General features: G+C 39.6%; 2 protein-coding genes across 2 annotated transcripts; one reads left to right on the plus strand and one right to left on the minus strand.

Moving 5' to 3' along the window:
- Positions 1–4,174: 4,174 nt before the first annotated feature.
- On the plus strand, positions 4,175–4,602 carry LOC18014097 (S-protein homolog 9). Its single transcript, XM_006418939.2, has one exon. It carries the CDS (start codon positions 4,207–4,209, stop codon positions 4,600–4,602), a length of 396 nt encoding a protein of 131 aa, XP_006419002.1. The 5' UTR covers positions 4,175–4,206.
- Positions 4,603–9,843: 5,241 nt separating this feature from the next.
- Positions 9,844–13,823, minus strand: LOC112084484 (uncharacterized protein At3g60930, chloroplastic-like). The gene is made up of 5 exons (XM_024153630.1): positions 13,729–13,823; positions 13,428–13,536; positions 11,436–12,300; positions 10,660–11,267; positions 9,844–10,587 (listed from the first exon to the last, which is right to left on the minus strand). The coding sequence occupies exons 1-5, from the start codon at positions 13,821–13,823 to the stop codon at positions 9,844–9,846; spliced, it is 2,421 nt and encodes an 806-aa protein (XP_024009398.1).
- Between the last annotated feature and the right edge of the window lie 5,347 nt (positions 13,824–19,170).

A 19,170-nucleotide genomic window follows, 5' to 3' on the forward strand; every position in this document is an offset into this window, starting at 1 on the left:
GTCAGGATCGTGAGTGGCAGGTGTTATGATCATGAGACCCCCGCACTCTAGCTCTAGAACCCTAGATATTTATATCACCCGAAAAAACCCAATCTATAACCCTAGTTGTTTAAATAACCGATTATAATCCTCTAAAGAGTTCTCGAAAGCCCAGCGTTTTTATTTTGTTTACAACTTCTATTTATTTACCTGCTTTCTTATATCGTCTTTATTATTGCTTGCACTCATTGATATTTTATTTGCTTTCTTGGGTAGTTTTTACTTGCTTGATTTTGTTAGTTTAGATCGTGACACACACCAAAACCCCTTAAACTGATTTAGTCTAGCCATAAACTTAGAAATCGTAGGAAAACGCTAGACACACAAATCACTGTAGATTATTTCTTTAAATACTACATTCGATCAGCTGTGTACTTGCAGTCTTGTATTTTATTTATGGTAAAATTTGTTAGAAAGCACCCACATCTTGCATCATTGTACTGAAGATAGTCAAAGAGTCATCGTTGAGTTTGAAAGAAACATTCTTACTATACATCTCAAACTTAAAAATTTTGCTCAAATGTGTGTTATTATTAGATAATAAATCTGAACAGATATTTCTGGCTTGCTGCTCCTTTGAACAATCAAGACAAACAATCAACCTCAAAAAAAAAAACTTAAAAAAACAACAAAGATGAAATTCTCAAAATATCTTAGTTACACTAGTATTCAATAAATGAATTAAAGAAGTAAATCAAAAATCAAAGTAAAAAAAAAAATCAAACATTATTTGAGATGGAGTCTCAATCTCCACAAAAAGGGTCTTGGTTTCTCTGTGGTCTCAAAATTTACAGATTTTTTGTTGAATGATTTGTCGTCTATCTTTTTCCGGACTTGGTGTACTAAAAACTTTTTTTTGGTTACAACCCTAATAAATATAAGAAAAAAAACAGAAGAAAAAACAAAATTAGAAATGCAAAACGGGCGTGATAATATAAATCAAGTTATATTATGTTTTTTTTTTAAAAAAAAAATTGGTTCTGAGTTATATTTGTTTTTTGTGAAACCGATCTAAAAGATCTAAAAGATAAACTAAATAAGTTGAGAATGTTAATATTTCTTTCAGTTCAGTTTTTAAATTTAGATCGGTTCATTTTAACGAGAATTTTGACATGTAAGCGAAAGTTAAGCAGCGTTCTTTTAAATAATGACACATAGAAAAAAAACGCTTTGAAACGCAACGAGAAGTCAACATTTTAGCAAATCACTACACAATATAGATAGTGAATGGTAACAAAATAGTGGTACGGGTTTTTGCCAACTTGGACTAAAAACGACATTTGCTTCCATTCATCAAGTTATTATAAAAAATATTAAAATTTTTAAATAGTATTAAGTACAGTTCATAAAGTGATCAAAATTGTGCGTTTTTTAAAAACCTTCAGTTTTGGTGCATTCAAACTGCGGTTTTTGTTTTTGTTTACAATACAGTTTTTTTTGAAAAATATGTCTAGACCATTTCTAGTTTATAATTTTACTAATACTTTGATATATTTATTTCTGAAATATCTATCATATTGTATATATGTTATTTTTCACTAATTAAAAAGTATTTTGTACCACTTATTTTGTATTAAACGCAGTTATCTCTCAAATAGTTTTTTTTCGTACATATTGCGATTGAATATCTCCCGCACATATCACAGTTGAATTTCTCCCGCACATATCACAGTTGAATTTCTTCTGCACGTACCGCAGTTGATTTCTCCCGCACGTACCGCAATTGATTTCTCCCGCACATACCGCAGTTAAACTGTACCGCATTTTAAAACCGCTTTTCCCGCACAACCAAATACGCTGTGACCATACCACATTTTAAATAATTGTATAGACTAGGTAGTAACCCGCGCCTTGCGCAGAGTGAGATATCTGTATTTTTTTATAATATCCAAGTTTGAAAAAAATATTAATAATAAAAATTTAAAATTCTAAAACAAATATATTATATTGGTGTAAATTATATTGTTATATAGAAATAAAAAATTTTGATAACAATATAGAAATAAAATTATAATATATAACATTATGTATGAAAATAGTTAAATTAACACTAACAGTGACCAAAAAAAAATTACGTATGAATAAAATAAAACTAAATGAAACAAATAACTAAACTTTTGAGTCAATTACAATAATCTCGATTGTTAAGACCAACAACAACTTAATATTTTTTTTGTAAAGTTTTAAAATATTCACCTTTATTTTTTAAAATATTCTTAACAAAATTTTAAATCAGAGATTGATTGGGAAAAAAAGAATTATGAAAAAGAAAAATTATAATTAGGTAAAAATGCTATTTTAAAAAAAAAATAATGAATAAAATGTTATAGAAGACATTTCTTCTTATATAGAGGCTAATCGTAGAGATTCCAAATTATGTTATATAGAGTTTCAAAATTTGATTTTTAAAAATAATCAATAATAAATAAAAATAAATGCAAAATATGTTTGATAACTATATTAGGTAACAACCAAATTCTACCTGCATTATATTTGAAAAATTTGTAACTGGTATTTTTGCAAAAAATAGAATTTTTGTTTTTGTTTTGAATGTTTTTTTTAAATGGTTAAACTACAATAATGTTTCCAAAAGTATAAAATCAGAAAATAATTGATAGAAATATTGAATGCATAGTTTTAGTTATTTTTTTCAATTATAAAAAAATAGTTTTTGTGTCATATGCCGTGTGATATATCTATAAAATATTTTACTAAATATGACTTAATTTATTTAAAATATAAATAATTTAATTGATTTTATAATTTATAAAAAATATGTTTAGACCATTTCTAATTCATAATTTTACTAATACTTTGATATATTTATTTCTGAAATATTTATCATATTGTATATATTTTTTTTTCACTAATTAATTAGTATTTCGTACCATTTATTTTGTATTAAACGCACTTATCTCTCAATAGTTTTTTTTGTACGTATCGCGGTTGAATATTTTCCGCATATATCGCAGTTGAATTTCTCCTGCACATACCGCAGTTGAATTTTTTCTGCACGTACCGCAGTTGAATTCTCCCGCACGTACCGCAGTTAAACTGTACCGGACTTTAAAACCGATTTTCCCGCACAACCAAATACGCTGTCACCATACCACACTTTAAATAATTGTATAGATTATTTAAGTGATTTTATATCAGCTCTATTTATTTTTATTGATGATTTGATTTTGTTTCCCTTTTTCTATTTGTGGTTTAATTTTACGAACTATAAAATATTAAATAATAATTTATACGTATATGCACCTAATATATTGTTAATAAAATAGCAAATTAAATTTAATATCTTTGAAATCATGTTTGAGACGATAAAAGATGATAACAATAATAATAATACCAGTTGATTTCATAGCAAAAAATATAGCAAATCCTAAAAGGAAGATTGACTACTATGTCGTTTCTTTCTTTCTTCTTTTGTTTTAAATTCTTAAAGATGAGCTTGTGAAACTCCCTTAGCCTATTGGTTAATGGGTTCATTAATGGTTCTACATTAAAAGGTCTGGATTTCGAATCCCGAAAAATACAATTTATTATAAATTTGTAGATTAATGGAGACAAGCTCACATGAGGTTTTCAACGTGGTGCATAGAGATTCGTTTGACATATTTGCAGGCAGACGAGCATATATTCAAAAAGTAATTTTTGGTAAATTATCAAACTTTCAGTTACATCTCTTTCTTGATGTAGTAAAAAAAACAGTTCTTTTTCTGTACGACAAAAAAAATAAGAAAAGTTCAAAATTATTTGGATTGTGTATTAAGTTCTTGCAGTTTTTAGTGCAATCTAATTGAAAAGATAACAATAATTTTGAAGATATTAAAAAAAAAGAGAAACTATTTTTTTTTAAAAAAAGAGAAACTATTTATTTACATAATTACATCCATATTAATTATTAGAGGACAGAACCAAAAGTCAAGCATCACTAATTCACATTCTTCTCCAGATTTAGAATATGTTCCATAACTGAGATTGTTAGTTTGTTAAAGATATCATGAGTAATATTGTATTGGGATTCCATAATTAAGTTTCTATTAAATAATATATATATATATATATATATTTGTTGACTGAAAATATATTATATATACAGATATAAGTAGATCAGATACATATCACTGCTAAAACTAAAGAGCACATCGATCAATCAAAGCGATGAATCGTATCTGGTGTTCTCTATTTATCATTGCATTGTGCATAGGGTGGAGTAACGCCTTAAAGAAAAATTCTGTACATTTTAAGAATTCTCTTGGTCAAAATAACATTCTTAGGATTCATTGTACTAAAGATGACGATGACCTAGGTTACCAACAACTGAGCCCTGGACAAACTTATGATATTAGTTTTCATGATAGTCTTTGGGGAATGAGGATCAATTGTGACTTATGGCAGGGACTTGATTACAGATTTCATGCACATTTCCTCGCATATGAAGGTGGCTTAATCATACCTTTTGTTGGTAAAAATAACTTCTGGGATGCTAGAGAAGATGGGATTTACTTCACACATGATATACTTAAAGTACCCACGTTAAAGTATAAATGGGTCTAACCAATTCATTGACAGTGAACAAAAATAAAATATTTTTTTACTGAAATGAAGTGGAATTTATATCATCTTTGTTAACTGTAATTTCCTATCTTCCTTTCTTGAAAGAGATATCGATTCTATTGAATAAAAACATTACAATCCATATTTAGAGCGTATAATTTTTTGATCTCCCTATTTAAACATTTGTACTTTCGATAATAACAGTTGTTAGATTTTAAAATTCACATGTTTGAAAATTTCGAAATCATTATGAATGTTGGAGATAAATATTTCCTCTAGAAATTAAAATCAACAAATCAGCATCACATCCAATTCTAAAAAACAAACAAATTGAATTTATTCATAAACTAAACTAAAACTTAGAAGATGAACAATATTAAAATGGCTGATATGGCATGTTGATATCCGAAACTAAGGGTGTCAATAGTTTTTTTCGATAAAATAATTTCATTGATATCAAATCAAAATTAATTATTACAAAAAAGGTATATAAAAATTGTTAGGGTCGGTTTTCACCCCAAGCAGATAAAATCATCTCAAAATGATTAAATATGGAAGAAAGACAAAGTAACCGAGCCGTCCACCAAACAGGGGCCGATCCGTGCTCACCAGGACAAAGCGGGAGAGCCGTGCTCACCATGACAAGTGGGAGAGCCGTGCTCGCCAGGACAAGTGGGAGAGCCGTGGTCACCAAGACAAGTGGGAGAGCTGTGGTCACCAAGTGGGAAAGCCGCGAAAATAGACCAGTGGGGAGAGCCGTGAAAAAAGATAGATGGGCCGAGCCGTATCATGAGAAATGGGCCGAGCCGCACTTCAACATGCTTGGGCCGAGCCGTGGGTTTGTGAAGTGGACCAAGTCACGTCTCGATTCAAATGACAAGTGGGCCGAGCCGTGGAGAAGTTGAGATGGGCCGAACCAAGGCCTTGAGAGACGAAACCCATAGAAACCCTAGGCGAAATACAAAGGCGCTGAGCCGCACGAGGCGATAAGGAAATATTCCGAAAAACTCTCCCGAGATTCTCGGCTAGACGGTTCAGAGAATTAGTATAAATAGACGATGTATACAATTCATTATGTAACTTTTGCAACCTTAAGCAATAAGAGCTAAACACTTTTACAGTAAGAAAAACTTTCTTTCGATCTTACTGTTCTTGACGATAAACCCTAGAAGTTTCCAATCCCTTAGTTTTCCTTAAACAAATTTCTGGTTGTGCGAGTTTTGGCTCACACAATTTGGCGCCGTCTGTGGGGAATCGAAACTTTCTTACTCTAAATCGACAAGACTTTAAGATCCGAATAACATGGCGAGCAACACCCTCGACGATAACAACAACAATGATAACGGCGCGGAGAAGGACGCTCCAGCATCAGGCACGACGACGGCGACGACCGAAACCCAAGAGGAGATGCGAAACATGATGGCTGCGTTGAATGAAGAAAATCGACGAGCAAGACAAAAGAAACGAGGCGACTACGGAGAGGCTCGACGCGATGGCGGCTGAGCGACTACGCCCAACTTGGAGAGCAGGAATTCCCGATCCGATGGATGGAATCCGGAGACGCTTCGATTTCTCAACACCTGCGGCGACAACCCAACCGAGGAGGAAGAAAACCTCCAGTGGATCGAGCAGGCAGAGCGCGAAGACGAGCCGAGGAGAGAGGAGCGAGAGCGACCCCCCCAATCAAAGGGAATGACTCACGCACAAACTCTCGAACTCAAAGAGCTGCGAGCCTCAATGGCTCGGACAGTAGCTGAAATACGCGCCATGAAGTCCCAAGTGCACAACACAACAAGCGCCGCGCCCGAAATCGACCGAATGCTTGAAGAAACCCAGAGAACTCCATTCACGGCAAGAATCACGGAGGCAAGGATTTCCGAGCCCGGGAAAGTGAGAATCCTGTTCTACGAAGGAACAACCGATCCGAAAGCACACATTACAGCGTTTTGGATAGCAATGGGACGAGCCTTCACAAAGAACGCCACTAATACGAATACGACATCGAGTATCGGAACAGGTCGTCTGCAAAGTCACAGGTGCTCGCAGATTTTCTCATTGAACTTCCAGCCGAAGCAACAGACGAGCCGACTCTAGACGAAGTATGGACACTGCACGTCGACGGCTCGTCGTCTAAACACGGCTCGGGAATAGGAATCCGTCTCACCTCTCCCACCGGAGAAATATTAGAGCAGTCTTTTCGCCTGAACTTCCACGCCTCGAACAACGAAGCAGAATACGAAGCACTGATCGCCGGCATACGAGTAGCGCTGGGAATCGGAGTTCGAAAGATAAGAACCTTTTGCAATTCACAGCTCGTAGCATGTCAATTCAACAGAGAATACGAGGCGAAGGATGGACGAATGGGAGCTTACCTCAAGGTGGTCCGAGAGTTGGTGCAAAAGTTCGACGAGTTCGAACTCACGCGCATCCCCCGAGGAGAAAACACCTCGGCCGACGCCTTGGCAGCACTCGCGTCGACCTCGGACCCAGACCTCCGACGGACGATCCCTATCGAATTCATCGAACGTCCTAGCATCGAAGAGGTGGAAGGAGTTCGACTGATAAATCCTCCTGAACAAGAACCAGAGAACGACGAAGCCATTCCTATGGATGAAGACGCCTCACCGGCCGAGCCGGAGTATGGCTGAGACAAAGAATGGCTCGGAGCTATCCGAGTGTATATCGCCGATGGAGAGGTGCCAACCGACAAATGGGAAGCCCGCAAACTTAAAGCTCAGGCCGCGCGGTATGTCATCGTCGATGGCGAGGTGTTTAAATGGAGATTTCAGGGCCTCTCATGACATGCGTCGAAGGAGCGGAGGCAAGAAAGATCATGCACGAGGTGCACAGCGGCGCGTGCGGGAACCATTCCAGCGGAAGGTCGCTCGCTATTAAGATAAAACGGCACGGCTACTTCTGGCCCACGATGGTTAAGGACTGCGACAAATTGACGGCGAAGTGCGAGAAGTGTCAGCGGCACGCTCCAAAAATTCATCAACCTACCGAGTTGCTCTCGTCAATTTCGTCACCTTATCCGTTCATGAGATGGTCGATGGACATCATCGGACCTCTACATCGCTCGAAGTATAAACGTTTTTTGCTCGTCCTCATGGATTACTTCTCCAAGTGGGTCGAAGCCGATTCCTACGCAAGCATAAAGGATTTTCAAGTCGAACACTTCGTCTGGAAAAATATCATCTGCAGACACGGGGTCCCCTACGAGATAGTCACCGACAACGGATCCCAGTTCATCTCAACACGCTTTGAAGCCTTCTGCGAGAAGTGGAAAATCCGCCTAAGCAAATCTACGCCAAGATACCCTCAAGGGAACGGGCAAGCTGAAGCAGCCAACAAGACGATCCTCGACGGTCTGAAAAAGAGGCTCGACGCCAAGAAAGGATGGTGGGCAGACGAACTCGAAGGAGTCCTTTGGTCTCATCGGACAACTCCGCGCCAAGCCACCGGGGAAACTCCATTCGCTTTGGTCTACGGAACAGAGTGCGTAATTCCCCCGAGGTGGATTTTCCAGGTATTCGACGAAGACTTCTACCAGGACAGGAGGGCTTGAACCACTTAATGATGCTAGATGAGCTCGACCTAATCAACGAAAAGCGCGACCAAGCCTTAATTCGAATCCAGAACTATCAACAAGCAACGGCGAGATACTACAACAAAAACGTTTGTAGTCGAAGATTCAAAGAAGGGGAGCTCGTCCTCCGAAAGGTCTTCCAAAACACTGCCGAGAAGAACGCAGGAAAGCTCGGAGCAAATTGGGAAGGTCCTTACAAGGTTACAAAAGTGGTTCGTCCAGGAGTCTATGAACTCGCAACACTAGCCGACGAAGCGATTCCAAGATCATGGAACGCAATGCATCTAAAGAAGTATTATCACTAAAGCTACAGCACAGCCAGCATGAACTACGGGACGGCTTGATCCCTGCAAAGGGTACGTAGGCAGCCCGTCCTCGGACGGGTTCATCTGTCCCCCTCCTAAATTGGGGGGGGAGTGGGTACGTATACACATACCTCCTTTAACTCTAGAATTTTAGCTTTCTCACTTAGGAATATCGCCATTTTGGCCCATTTTCAGTTCGTTTTGAATCATCCACTTATTTCACGTTTACCTTGGATTTCTAGTTTGTTCATTATCGCTTCGGCTAGTTTCTCATTCTTTCTAAATCAACAACTTATTTTAACAATCTCGGATTTTGAAATTCTTTCCCTCATCACTTCGGCGAGTAATCATACCACTTCGGCATGATATCATGACCTGATTACCTCAGACCTTTATCGGTCCTCAGTTTCAGTTCGGCAAACTAAGCCTCCGAACGCCTCGTCTCGTTGCTGGCCACAACGGGGCAACAAATACAAAGTTCTCTAAACGGACTTTTACCACCTTTCCTAGGACGAGGGTGCAAGTTACATCCTCTACGGATAAAAATTTAGCGCACTATACAAATATCAGACCAAAAACCTATCAGGTCGCCACAGTTTACTATCGCACACGAGATTATAAGTCGAGACTACATCGCTTTCTCTAAAACCGAAGTAAACTCTTAAAACCCGGACAAACATACTCATCCTCTCGGAAATGCCGGTCCATAGTCAAATACAATGAGACTACCAAATCACCCTCTCCAAACAAAAATAAAACGCCTCGTCGTTTTCACGGCTCGGCACCACGCAAAGAAAACGCCTCGTCATTTACATGGCTCGGCACCACACAAAGAGAAACGCCTCGTCGTTTACACGGCTCGACACCATGCACAGCGAAAACGCCTCGTCGTTAAATACGGCTCGGTATTGCCAGCAAAAATTTGCCTCGACATTATCACTTAAAAACTTTCCAGCATCACCGAAAACAAAAGACACTCCACAAAACAAACTCCCAGCTCGGGATTAAGAACCCAAACGAGATCCTTAAACAACTCACCCCTTAGCTCGTATTTCTATCGATTTCGAAGAATTCGGCTAAGGAAGCAATCAAAATCATTCTCGACACAGTAGTTTTCATCCTTGACAATTTTCTCTAAGCCAACGGTTTCATAGATATTTGCACAGATCGTTAAAGATAAGTGCATCAAATCCGAAAACGGCTAAGGAAAAGAGATATATATCCATAAGCAAAAATAAATGTCAGGTGGATAAAACCGTCAGGCACCGGTTACATAAAATTTCAGAAAACAGATAAAAATCCTAAGTAAAGAAGCATGAGAGACAAAACAGGGGAAAGCAGAGAGTATCAGGCCGCGGACTGCGTTTCACGCTCGGCAAGGAGGTTCGAGAGGACCGGCGTACCCGCGTTCGATCCGTTCGGATCTACGACGCCTAAGTTGGCCGCTGTCTCTTCGAGCGGCTCATTACCAAGGCTTGTGTCGACCGAGTCCGGCGATACGGGCAAAAAAACCAGCTCGCCTCGGATCTCGGAGGCAATACGTTCATACAAGTCGTCGTCGGCATATTCGCTCTCCCAGCTCTTTAGCTGCGCCTCCTCATCATCGAGCGTTGGGGCGTCTGGTTTCTTCAGGACGGCAATCATCGCAAGGTTGCCCTTGATTTGCCCCAGATCGTTCTCGTCATTTTTTGCCTTCTCGAGCTTGGCCAAACCCTCCTCCACCTTGGCGAGGCGTTCCTGAAACTTCGCCGTAAGCTCTCGCCTCGCCTCCTTTTTCGCCCGCTTGACCTTGGCATCGAACAAGGCGTCCTTGGCCTCGATACGCCTCTTCAGCATCGCCACCTCGAGACGAATGACCGAGGCGGAGACCTTGTCAATATTGGCGCGCAGAACGATCTTCTCCTGTTCCAGCATGGACGCCCTGGCCACCGCCTCGTCCAGTTTCCCCTTTGCCGCCGCGGCTTCGTTCTGAGCCTCTTCCAGCTTTGCCTTTGACGCCGCGGTCTCATTTCGGGCCTCGTCCAAGCGACGTTCGACCTTAGACAGGTCCGCCTCGTACTCGGCCATCAGGTTGTTAATGGCCGCGACAAACTGCAAAGAACAAACTCGCGTTAAACACTTAGTAAAAATTCGCGAAAATAAAGGAAAGCAAATAGAACGTACCTGGGTACCGCGCTGTGCCATCGCGCCGTACGACCTCGGCCTCCTCAGCTTCTCCAGAGGAGGAAGACGCGTGTTCGCATTATTTACACGCGAGAACATGACGGCAGAGGCGTCGGGGTCGTCAACGACCAACTTGCGCGCGGCGGGGTCCCCGGGCGTCGGCTTCCGCCTCTTCTTAGACAGCTCGTCCTTCTGAACAGCAACGCCCTTCCCCTTGTCAGCGGCCGAATGTTTCCGGCTCGGGTCATGTTTCTGAACAACTGAAGTCGGGGGCCTCGTCGACTTCGGGAGGGCTAAAATGGCGGAGTTCGAAGGAGTTTTGCTCCGCACCGCCGAATCATCCCCGGACACCTCGGGAATAATTTCGCCCGGTTCCACCTCGGGCACTGCATCTCTCTCGACCGCCTCAGCAGTGTTGCCTTCTGCGGCTCGGACCATTTCATCTCCTTCCCGGCTCGGCGGGTCGGGTTGAGGGATGGCCACGGTTTGCGCTGGAACCGCCTCGGTCTGCGCTTGAGCCGCCTCGGCAGCTCGTCTCGCGGCCACCTCTTCTTCACGCCTCTTCCTTTCTCTACTCTCTCGAGGGTGAAACTCTTCCTCCAATTGACCTTCCGAGCCGAAAGAGAATCTCGAACAACAAAGAGATCATCGGGAATTGGGGGAAGAACGTTCCGAACTGCAAAACAAAGCAAAAAGAAAGGAAAAATTCAGTAAGGGAAAAGGATACCAAAAAAAAAAAACAGTTCCGAGCCGAGGCAAAGCTTCGGGTCGGCTACCAAGTGGTCCCCAAGCGGTCTTGGTTCTTTGAACATAATCCTCGCCGACCGACGCCTCGTTCACCAAGACGTAGAAGAAGCGTTCAGTCCAAAACTGATCGTTGCTGGGAAAACCGCCTATGATCCGTCGCTTCGCCTTGTTGGAAATATAGAATCTATTTCCTTTCGGAGCTTTCCTGATTTCCAACAAGTTCAGCAGGTGGTTCAGCTCGATGTCAAGCCCGCATTCAAAGCTTCGAACTAAGATGCCAATCATATGCCGTAGTCCTCTCGGCATGATTTGCCCAATCGAGATCCCGTGTTTCCAGAGATATTCGAGGATCACTCCAGGGATCGGGAACCAGAGAAAGCAAAGCTCGAAGAATGCCTCGTACAGAGTGAAGTGATTTTCTGGAGGCTTGTCGGCTCGGTCGCTTTTCTCTGGAACGACAAACTCCACCATCTCGGATATCCCGAAGCGATGCCTCAACGCCTCGAGCGACTCAAGGGAACAAAGCATAGAGCCAGGCGGGTCAGGCTTTTGTCTCTTAACTCGTGGCCCTCGCCCAGATGTGGAAGCGCCTCGGGACGCCATGAGACGTTCCAACTCACGCTTCGCCTCGAGTAGGTCAAAGGGAAATGCCTCCTCCTCGGCTTTGACTGCAGCGCGATTAATATCTTCACCAGGAACGGGATCTTGGGGACGGCTCGTCGAAACCGACGGCTCGTCATCCGGAGAGCCAACATCTGATGGATTTGCATGATTTGACGTCTCGTCAGATGAACAATTGGAAGGGCTCGGTGAAACAGACGCCTCGGAGGATTCTGTTGTACCTCTCACCTCGGCATCTACGCGGCTCGGCAATCTAGCGAATCGTCGGAGCGGCTCGACATAATTTACAACTTATACAGGAATTACAGCACGACTCGGCGAACCTCTGCCGGAAAAAGAGCTGGAACGGCGGAGACCTCGGAAACCCTAGCCGGAAAATAAATAAACTAGAGAGAGAAAGAAGAGAGAAGGGAGAGCTACCTTTAGTGAAAACGAGTGAGTCTGAAGATAATGAGGAAGAATGAAGCAGCTCACCTACTTATAGAAAAACCGAAGCGCGTGAATTCCGTGTAAAACTCGGGAAACCATCCAACAGCGCGTGAGATCCGCGGTGAAATCGCTAGCCCGTACTGCGTCGGTTGTACGCGCCAATAGATCAGGAATTTTCTCTCGGAAGACCAACAGTTGGGGTACCCAAGTTTTCAGCCGATATCTCACCAAAGTAAATGCCTCGTCGTTAACGAAACGGCTCGGCATTAACTTCTCTTGAAACGCCTCGTTGTTAACGAAACGGCTCGGCATTAACTTCTCTTGAAACGCCTCGTCGTTAACGAAACGGCTTGGCATTAACTTCTCTTGAAACGCCTCGTCGTTAACGAAACGGTTCGGCATTAATTTCTATTGAAACGCCTCGTCGTTAACAAAATGGCTCGGCATTAACTTCTATTGAAACGCCTCGTCGTTAACGAAATGGCTCGGCATTAACTTCTTTTGAAACGCCTCGTCGTTAACGAAACGGCTCGGCATTAACTTTTATTGAAACGCCTCATCGTTAACAAAATGGCTCGGCATTAACTTCTATTGAAACGCCTCGTCCTTAATGAAACGGCTCGGCATTAATTTCTTTTAAAACGTCTCGTCGTTAACGAAACAGATCGGCATTAACTCTCTCTCAAAACGCCTCATCGTTAATGAAACGGCTCGGCATTAACTTCTCTTGAAACGCCTCGTCGTTAATGAAACGGCTCGGCATTAACTTCTATTGAAACGCCTCGTCGTTAACAAAACGGCTCGGCATTAACTTCTTTTGAAACGCCTCGTTGTTAACGAAACGGCTCGGCATTAACTCTCTCTCAAAACGCCTCGTCGTTAATGAAACGGCTTGGCACCAACTCTCTTGAAACGCCTCGCCATTTATTCAGCTCGGCATAACCTTCTCAACTCGCTTCGTCAAGGCTCACCATTACTAAACAGAATCGCCTCGCCCTTAACACCTCGGCGTCCTCAGCACCCTCTCGAAATGCCTCGGCATCCTCAGCACCCTTTGGGAACGCCTCGGCGTCTATACTCCTGAAACACCTCACCTGGGCTTACATTGCGACAGCTTGACTCGATGGTTTATCCTACGGACAGGAGTAATGGACCTCGTCACTCTCGCCTACGAAACTGACGAGCTGGGGGGCTAACTGTTGGGGTCGGTTTTCACCCCAAGCAGATAAAACCATCTCAAAATGACTAAGTATGGAAGAAAGACAAAGTAACCGAGCCGTCCACCAAACAGGGGCCGAGCCGTGCTCACCAGGACAAAGCGGGAGAGCCATGCTCGCCAAGACAAGCGGGAGAGCCGTGCTCGCCATGACAAGTGGGAGAGCCGTGGTCACCAAGACAAGTGGGAGAGCCGTGGTCACCAAGTGGGAAAGCCGCGAAGATAGACAAATGGGGAGAGCCGTGAAGAAAGATAGATGGGCCGAGCCGTATCATGAAAAATGGGCCGAGCCGCACTTCAACATGCTTGGGCCGAGCCGTGGGTTTGTGAAGTGGACCAAGTCACGTCTCGATTCAAATGACAAGTGGGCCGAGCCGTGGAGAAGTTGAGATGAGCCGAACCAAGGCCTTGAGAGACGAAGCCCATAGAAACTCTAGGCAAAATACAAAGGCGGTGAGCCGCACGAGGCGATAAGGAAATATTCCGAAAATTTCTCCCGAGATCTCGGCTAGGCGGTTCAGAGAATTAGTATAAATAGACGATGTATATAATTCATTCTGTAACTTTTGCAACCCTAAGCAATAAGAGCTAAACACTTTTACAGTAAGAAAAATTTTCTTTCGATCTTATTGTTTTTGACGATAAACCCTAGAAGTTTCCGTTCCCTTAGTTTTTCTTAAACAAATTTTTGGTTGTGCGAGTTTTGGCTCACACAAAAACTTTTTTAAAAAATTATTACATAAGCATGAATATCTGCTATGTATTTAAAACTATATAAACTAAAAAATGAATTTGACAATGATTTTTTGAAGTCTTACTAGTTAACGATTATTTAATCCATATTATTTTCTTCTTCTGTAATCGAGCAGAACAAAAATTATGTATATATAGCTATCTTTTCTTTATAAAACAAAAAAAATCCAATTTGCACATCCCATTACAAAACCCAATACTTTTGTATATAGCTCTGAACAATCAACAATATGATACCAATCAGTACGTATCATTGTCACTATAAAAAACAGTGACTTTTGTTTTCTAACATGAATCCTCTATCATGTGCTTGCCCCTCTTCCTTAACTCTATAACCACTAATTCCCGGTCTGGGATTCCAAATTACAATAATGAAATTCGCTGGGAATGCTGCTGACCAAATTCGATAATTGGTTGGAAAAAAAATCCAAACGATTTCAGAAACATAACACTGCCAGCACCACCGTGATGGACACGGGAAGGAGGCTCCAAAGAGGAGAGGAAAGGTGGTTGCTATGAACCAACATAGTAACAAAAAGAAGAAAGATGGAAACGAGAACAGTTCCATATGTCGGCGCCTCTCATGTCTTTTCATTACCACATCAATTTCTTCTGTCATGGAAATCTCCACAGTGAAATTGGTGTAATGACGCAGAGGACGACAAATATGGAAACAAAGTATGGTAACGTCGATATAAGTCCGTGCTTCCAGTCCGGTGAGAATGACTATTTGACAACCGTAAACCATACTGATACTGAACCACAGCAGATCCCACCACGTCGACAATTAAAAGACTTCCATGAATTACGATTAAGTTTAACCCTCCGACCATCTGAAGCTTCAAATGCGGGAGGGTGATTGTGAACCTCTCTACCAGACCAACCGAACTATTCACCTTCCGTTAACCGGTTTATTACATTTATTAGACTAAATAAACATATTCCTGAATAATACTCTCATTCATTTAATAAAAAATCAAGTCTTGCAATTAAATTCATAAATTATTCTTAGAAATGAAAACTGAAGCAAATTATCAATAAGTCTTTTAAAAGGAATACTGAAATTGAAATAACAAAAGAAAACCCATCCCGGAAAGCACACTACTTCGAACTACTCTTTCTCGTAACCATCAAGGTCATATAATCCTCATACTCACCTGTAAAATAGAGATTCGAAAGGAGTGAGTAATTTGGGAAAATCAGTGAAGAAATAAATCCACACTCTGAAAACATTATCCATTTATTTCCAATATATTAAACATAAAACTAAATAAGCAACAAACAGTAATTTACAAGCACACAAGCAATTTCAAGCGCACCGGATCATCATGCTCAAGGCATGGCAAACTCTCATCATATTCAAGACATGGCAAACTCTCATCATGTTCAAGACATGGCAAACTCTTTCGTCACACATACAATGAGTGGTTCGCCATAACCACCTAGCGATCTGGATCATCCTTTCTTCCAGGCATGAACTCCAACAAACAATAATCGAACCTAGTGTCTGCACTAGTCGATCACCTCTTTTCTAGCTACTTTACAATCATTATCCAATCATCAGGGTGAACAAATAATTCATGCTGGTGCTTCATCTAATCCTTTTCTTATTCAATTCACTTTCTCATGATCTCCCTAGATGCATCAAATCAACTACCTGAATAGCTCTAAACTCAACACACCAAAAACAAACAAATAAGGTCCTAAGTTTATTGGCTTGTTAAAAGTGGGGACAAAATTTCTTTTTCTCTTTTTCATCATATCTTTTTCCCGACCAAAAATCATAGAGATTCTAACATTGGAGTCACAAAATAAATGGGTTTTTTATTTGAATCTCTAAACCCATTTTAATAATAAAAAATAGACAAAAGATCCATTTGAGTATCTAGCAATGAACATGGTCTTAGTTACACGCTCCCAAGACAACATTTTTTTAAATAAAAATACATTGCCACATTGTTGAAATAATTTTTGCTTTACCTTCTCATGCTTCTCCATGTTTGACATGTGCTCTCTTCATGGCTATTTACCTAAAACAATCGTCTTCCTCCATCTTCCATAGTATTCAAAACTTCTTTTAGATGTCTTTTAATTTTAGCAAATCTCCAAATAATGGAAAGCTTCAGATATTTGCTTGATGCCCTTGATAGCAAAATCTTTGCATTATATAAAAGAAAAGAACAAAGAAAAAATTTGATTGATTTTATGACAACTAGAAATATATATTCTTCGAAAATCACACAAATAAGCACATATTACAACTTACAAAAAACATTTGGGAAAACTAATCGAACAGATAATTATCAAAGAAGCAACAAGAGGAAAAAAGGCATCTCGGTTGAAGCTTCGGGAGGAGTTTCAAAAGGTTATTTACAGCGTTTTTCAAAGAAAACAAGAAACGTTAAATCATATTTCAGAAAACATTTGTTTAAAGATCTTTCAGTCCAGGATCCACGAGGACTACAACTTTGACTTTATCTCTGTTTTCAGCTTTGCCAGGAAAATATCGGAGTTTCCAAGCTCTGGAGGAGTCTGCATATGGAAACATAACTCTATAAAATTACTTTTACCTTTTTTTAACTGAATGTAAAATTATATTCAAGAGCAAAAAAAAATTGTTTTTACAACAGATGCATCATTACATTAAACTTGAGAAAAAAAGAAAAAAAACAGAAGGAGAAATACTTGCAAGTGAGGCATGTGGCCGACCAGACGAAGAGGCCATCGTCATATGTCCTAAAATTACTCTTACCTTCTTTCGCAAGTAAAACAGAAACTGATTCCTTTTTCGCATTTGACGGTTTTTTTGAGGTGGAGGGTTATCCCTTGCTGAAGTTAACTTCAAAGGGGTTGACGATCTATTTTTCCATGGTAACTATCATATAGCACCAGATCCACATCGAACTATGACCTCGTTCTATATGTCCATCAAATGAAAGTTTAAGATCTATATCGCCCCAAAACGATAGTTCAAATCCTTATTCCCCACATTATAAAAGTTCGAAATCTAAAACCCCATTACGCTTGGTTTTAGGTGGTTTACTGTTTTTGAAACAAACCTAAACCATGTATAAGGGTAGATAAACCAATAACGATCCGGATTATGACCCGATTAGGAATAATAAACCGAAAAAACCTAGTAAACCCAAATACAGTCGAAACCCGTTCCCAACCCTAACACTGAAATCCCCAAATTAGAAAAATCCCCAAATCGTAGAACCTTAGAAATTAAATTCGAAAATTAAAGCTGAAGGAAGAGGTTGAAGACGATTTCGTTGGTGTTAGTCCTTCGTCCTCAGCTTGGCGAAGACGATTTCGATGAAGAAGAAGTCGATCAAGATGCAACTGAAGTCGAGAAAAATTTTGGACCACGAAATAGAAGAAATAGACTATGATTTACCCTCAAATATGAACCCATGACAGTATACTTACCCTCGATTTCAGAAATTACAGATTAGAACAATCGATTTTTCAGAATCGATTTTAGGGTTCTTAGTGTATTTTTTGATTTGGGGATTTTCAGACCATATTGGAGAGGTCGGGTTTTCTTTTGTTCGGGTCGTTTTTTTTGTTAAGTTTTGCTGAATATTGGTTTAATTCTTCGGTTTAGATCATTAACCGTCACAAACCGTAAAAACCAACACCTATGGGGAATAAGGATTCGAACTATCCTTTCGTGGGAATATAGATCTTAAACTTTCATTTGATAGACATATAGAACGAGGTCATAGTTTGGTGTGGATCTGATGCTATATGATAGTTACCATGGGGAAATAGATCGTCAACCCATTTCAAAGTAATAAATTTAGCAATTTAAAAAAGGAAGAATTGACTAACCATGTCGTTACTTTCTTTCTTCTTTTGTTTGAAACTTTTAAAGACGAACTAATATTTATGAAAATTTATTTGGTAAATATTTAAACTTTCAGTCACATCTCTAATCTTTTCCTTGTTTCTTTTTGTAGTAAGAAAACAGTTCTTTAAGACAAGAAAAGTAAATAGAGTTCAGAAAATATTGGATTTTATATTAATTTCTTAGAATTTTTAAGCAAGATCTAATTGAAAAGATAACAATAATTTAGTAGATGTTGACGTTAAAAAGAAGAGAGTGAGTATTTATTTGCATCCATGTTGATTATTAGATGACGAACTAAAAAGTCAATAGCATCACCAATTCACCATTCTTCTCCATAATTAGTATTTAGAATACGTTCCATAATTGAGATGTATTAATATATATATGTATTATATGTTATAATTAAATTTTTTTTAATTAAAATTTAAATATATTAGTCTGATATTGAACCGGTTAAATAGAACATATTAATCCAATTTAGTATATTAAAATGTGTAATTTTATTCATATAAATGATACTATTGTAATTAATTATAAAACCAATAATTATCTAGCATTTATGTAATTATACTATAAAATAAATATAATTGTAACTAATATTTGTAATTGTATAACCAGTGCATAAATTTACGAATATCAGTTAACATTTTTTAATTGTATTTATATGTATTATATTTGCATATTCGAATAAAAATTGTGATTAATATTTATCCCGCACAGGATGCGGATAATCACCTAATACAACTTTATTGCATATTTTTTTTGTCGTCAATACAACTTTATTACATATAAAATCTGGACCTTGGTATAAATGAGGATATTTATTTTCTATATATACATATCAATGATATCACTCCTGAAACTAAAGAGCACATCAATCAATCAAACA

This window comes from Eutrema salsugineum, unplaced genomic scaffold (assembly GCF_000478725.1).
Source record: "Eutrema salsugineum unplaced genomic scaffold, Eutsalg1_0 scaffold_4, whole genome shotgun sequence".
Lineage (NCBI taxonomy): Eukaryota > Viridiplantae > Streptophyta > Magnoliopsida > Brassicales > Brassicaceae > Eutrema > Eutrema salsugineum.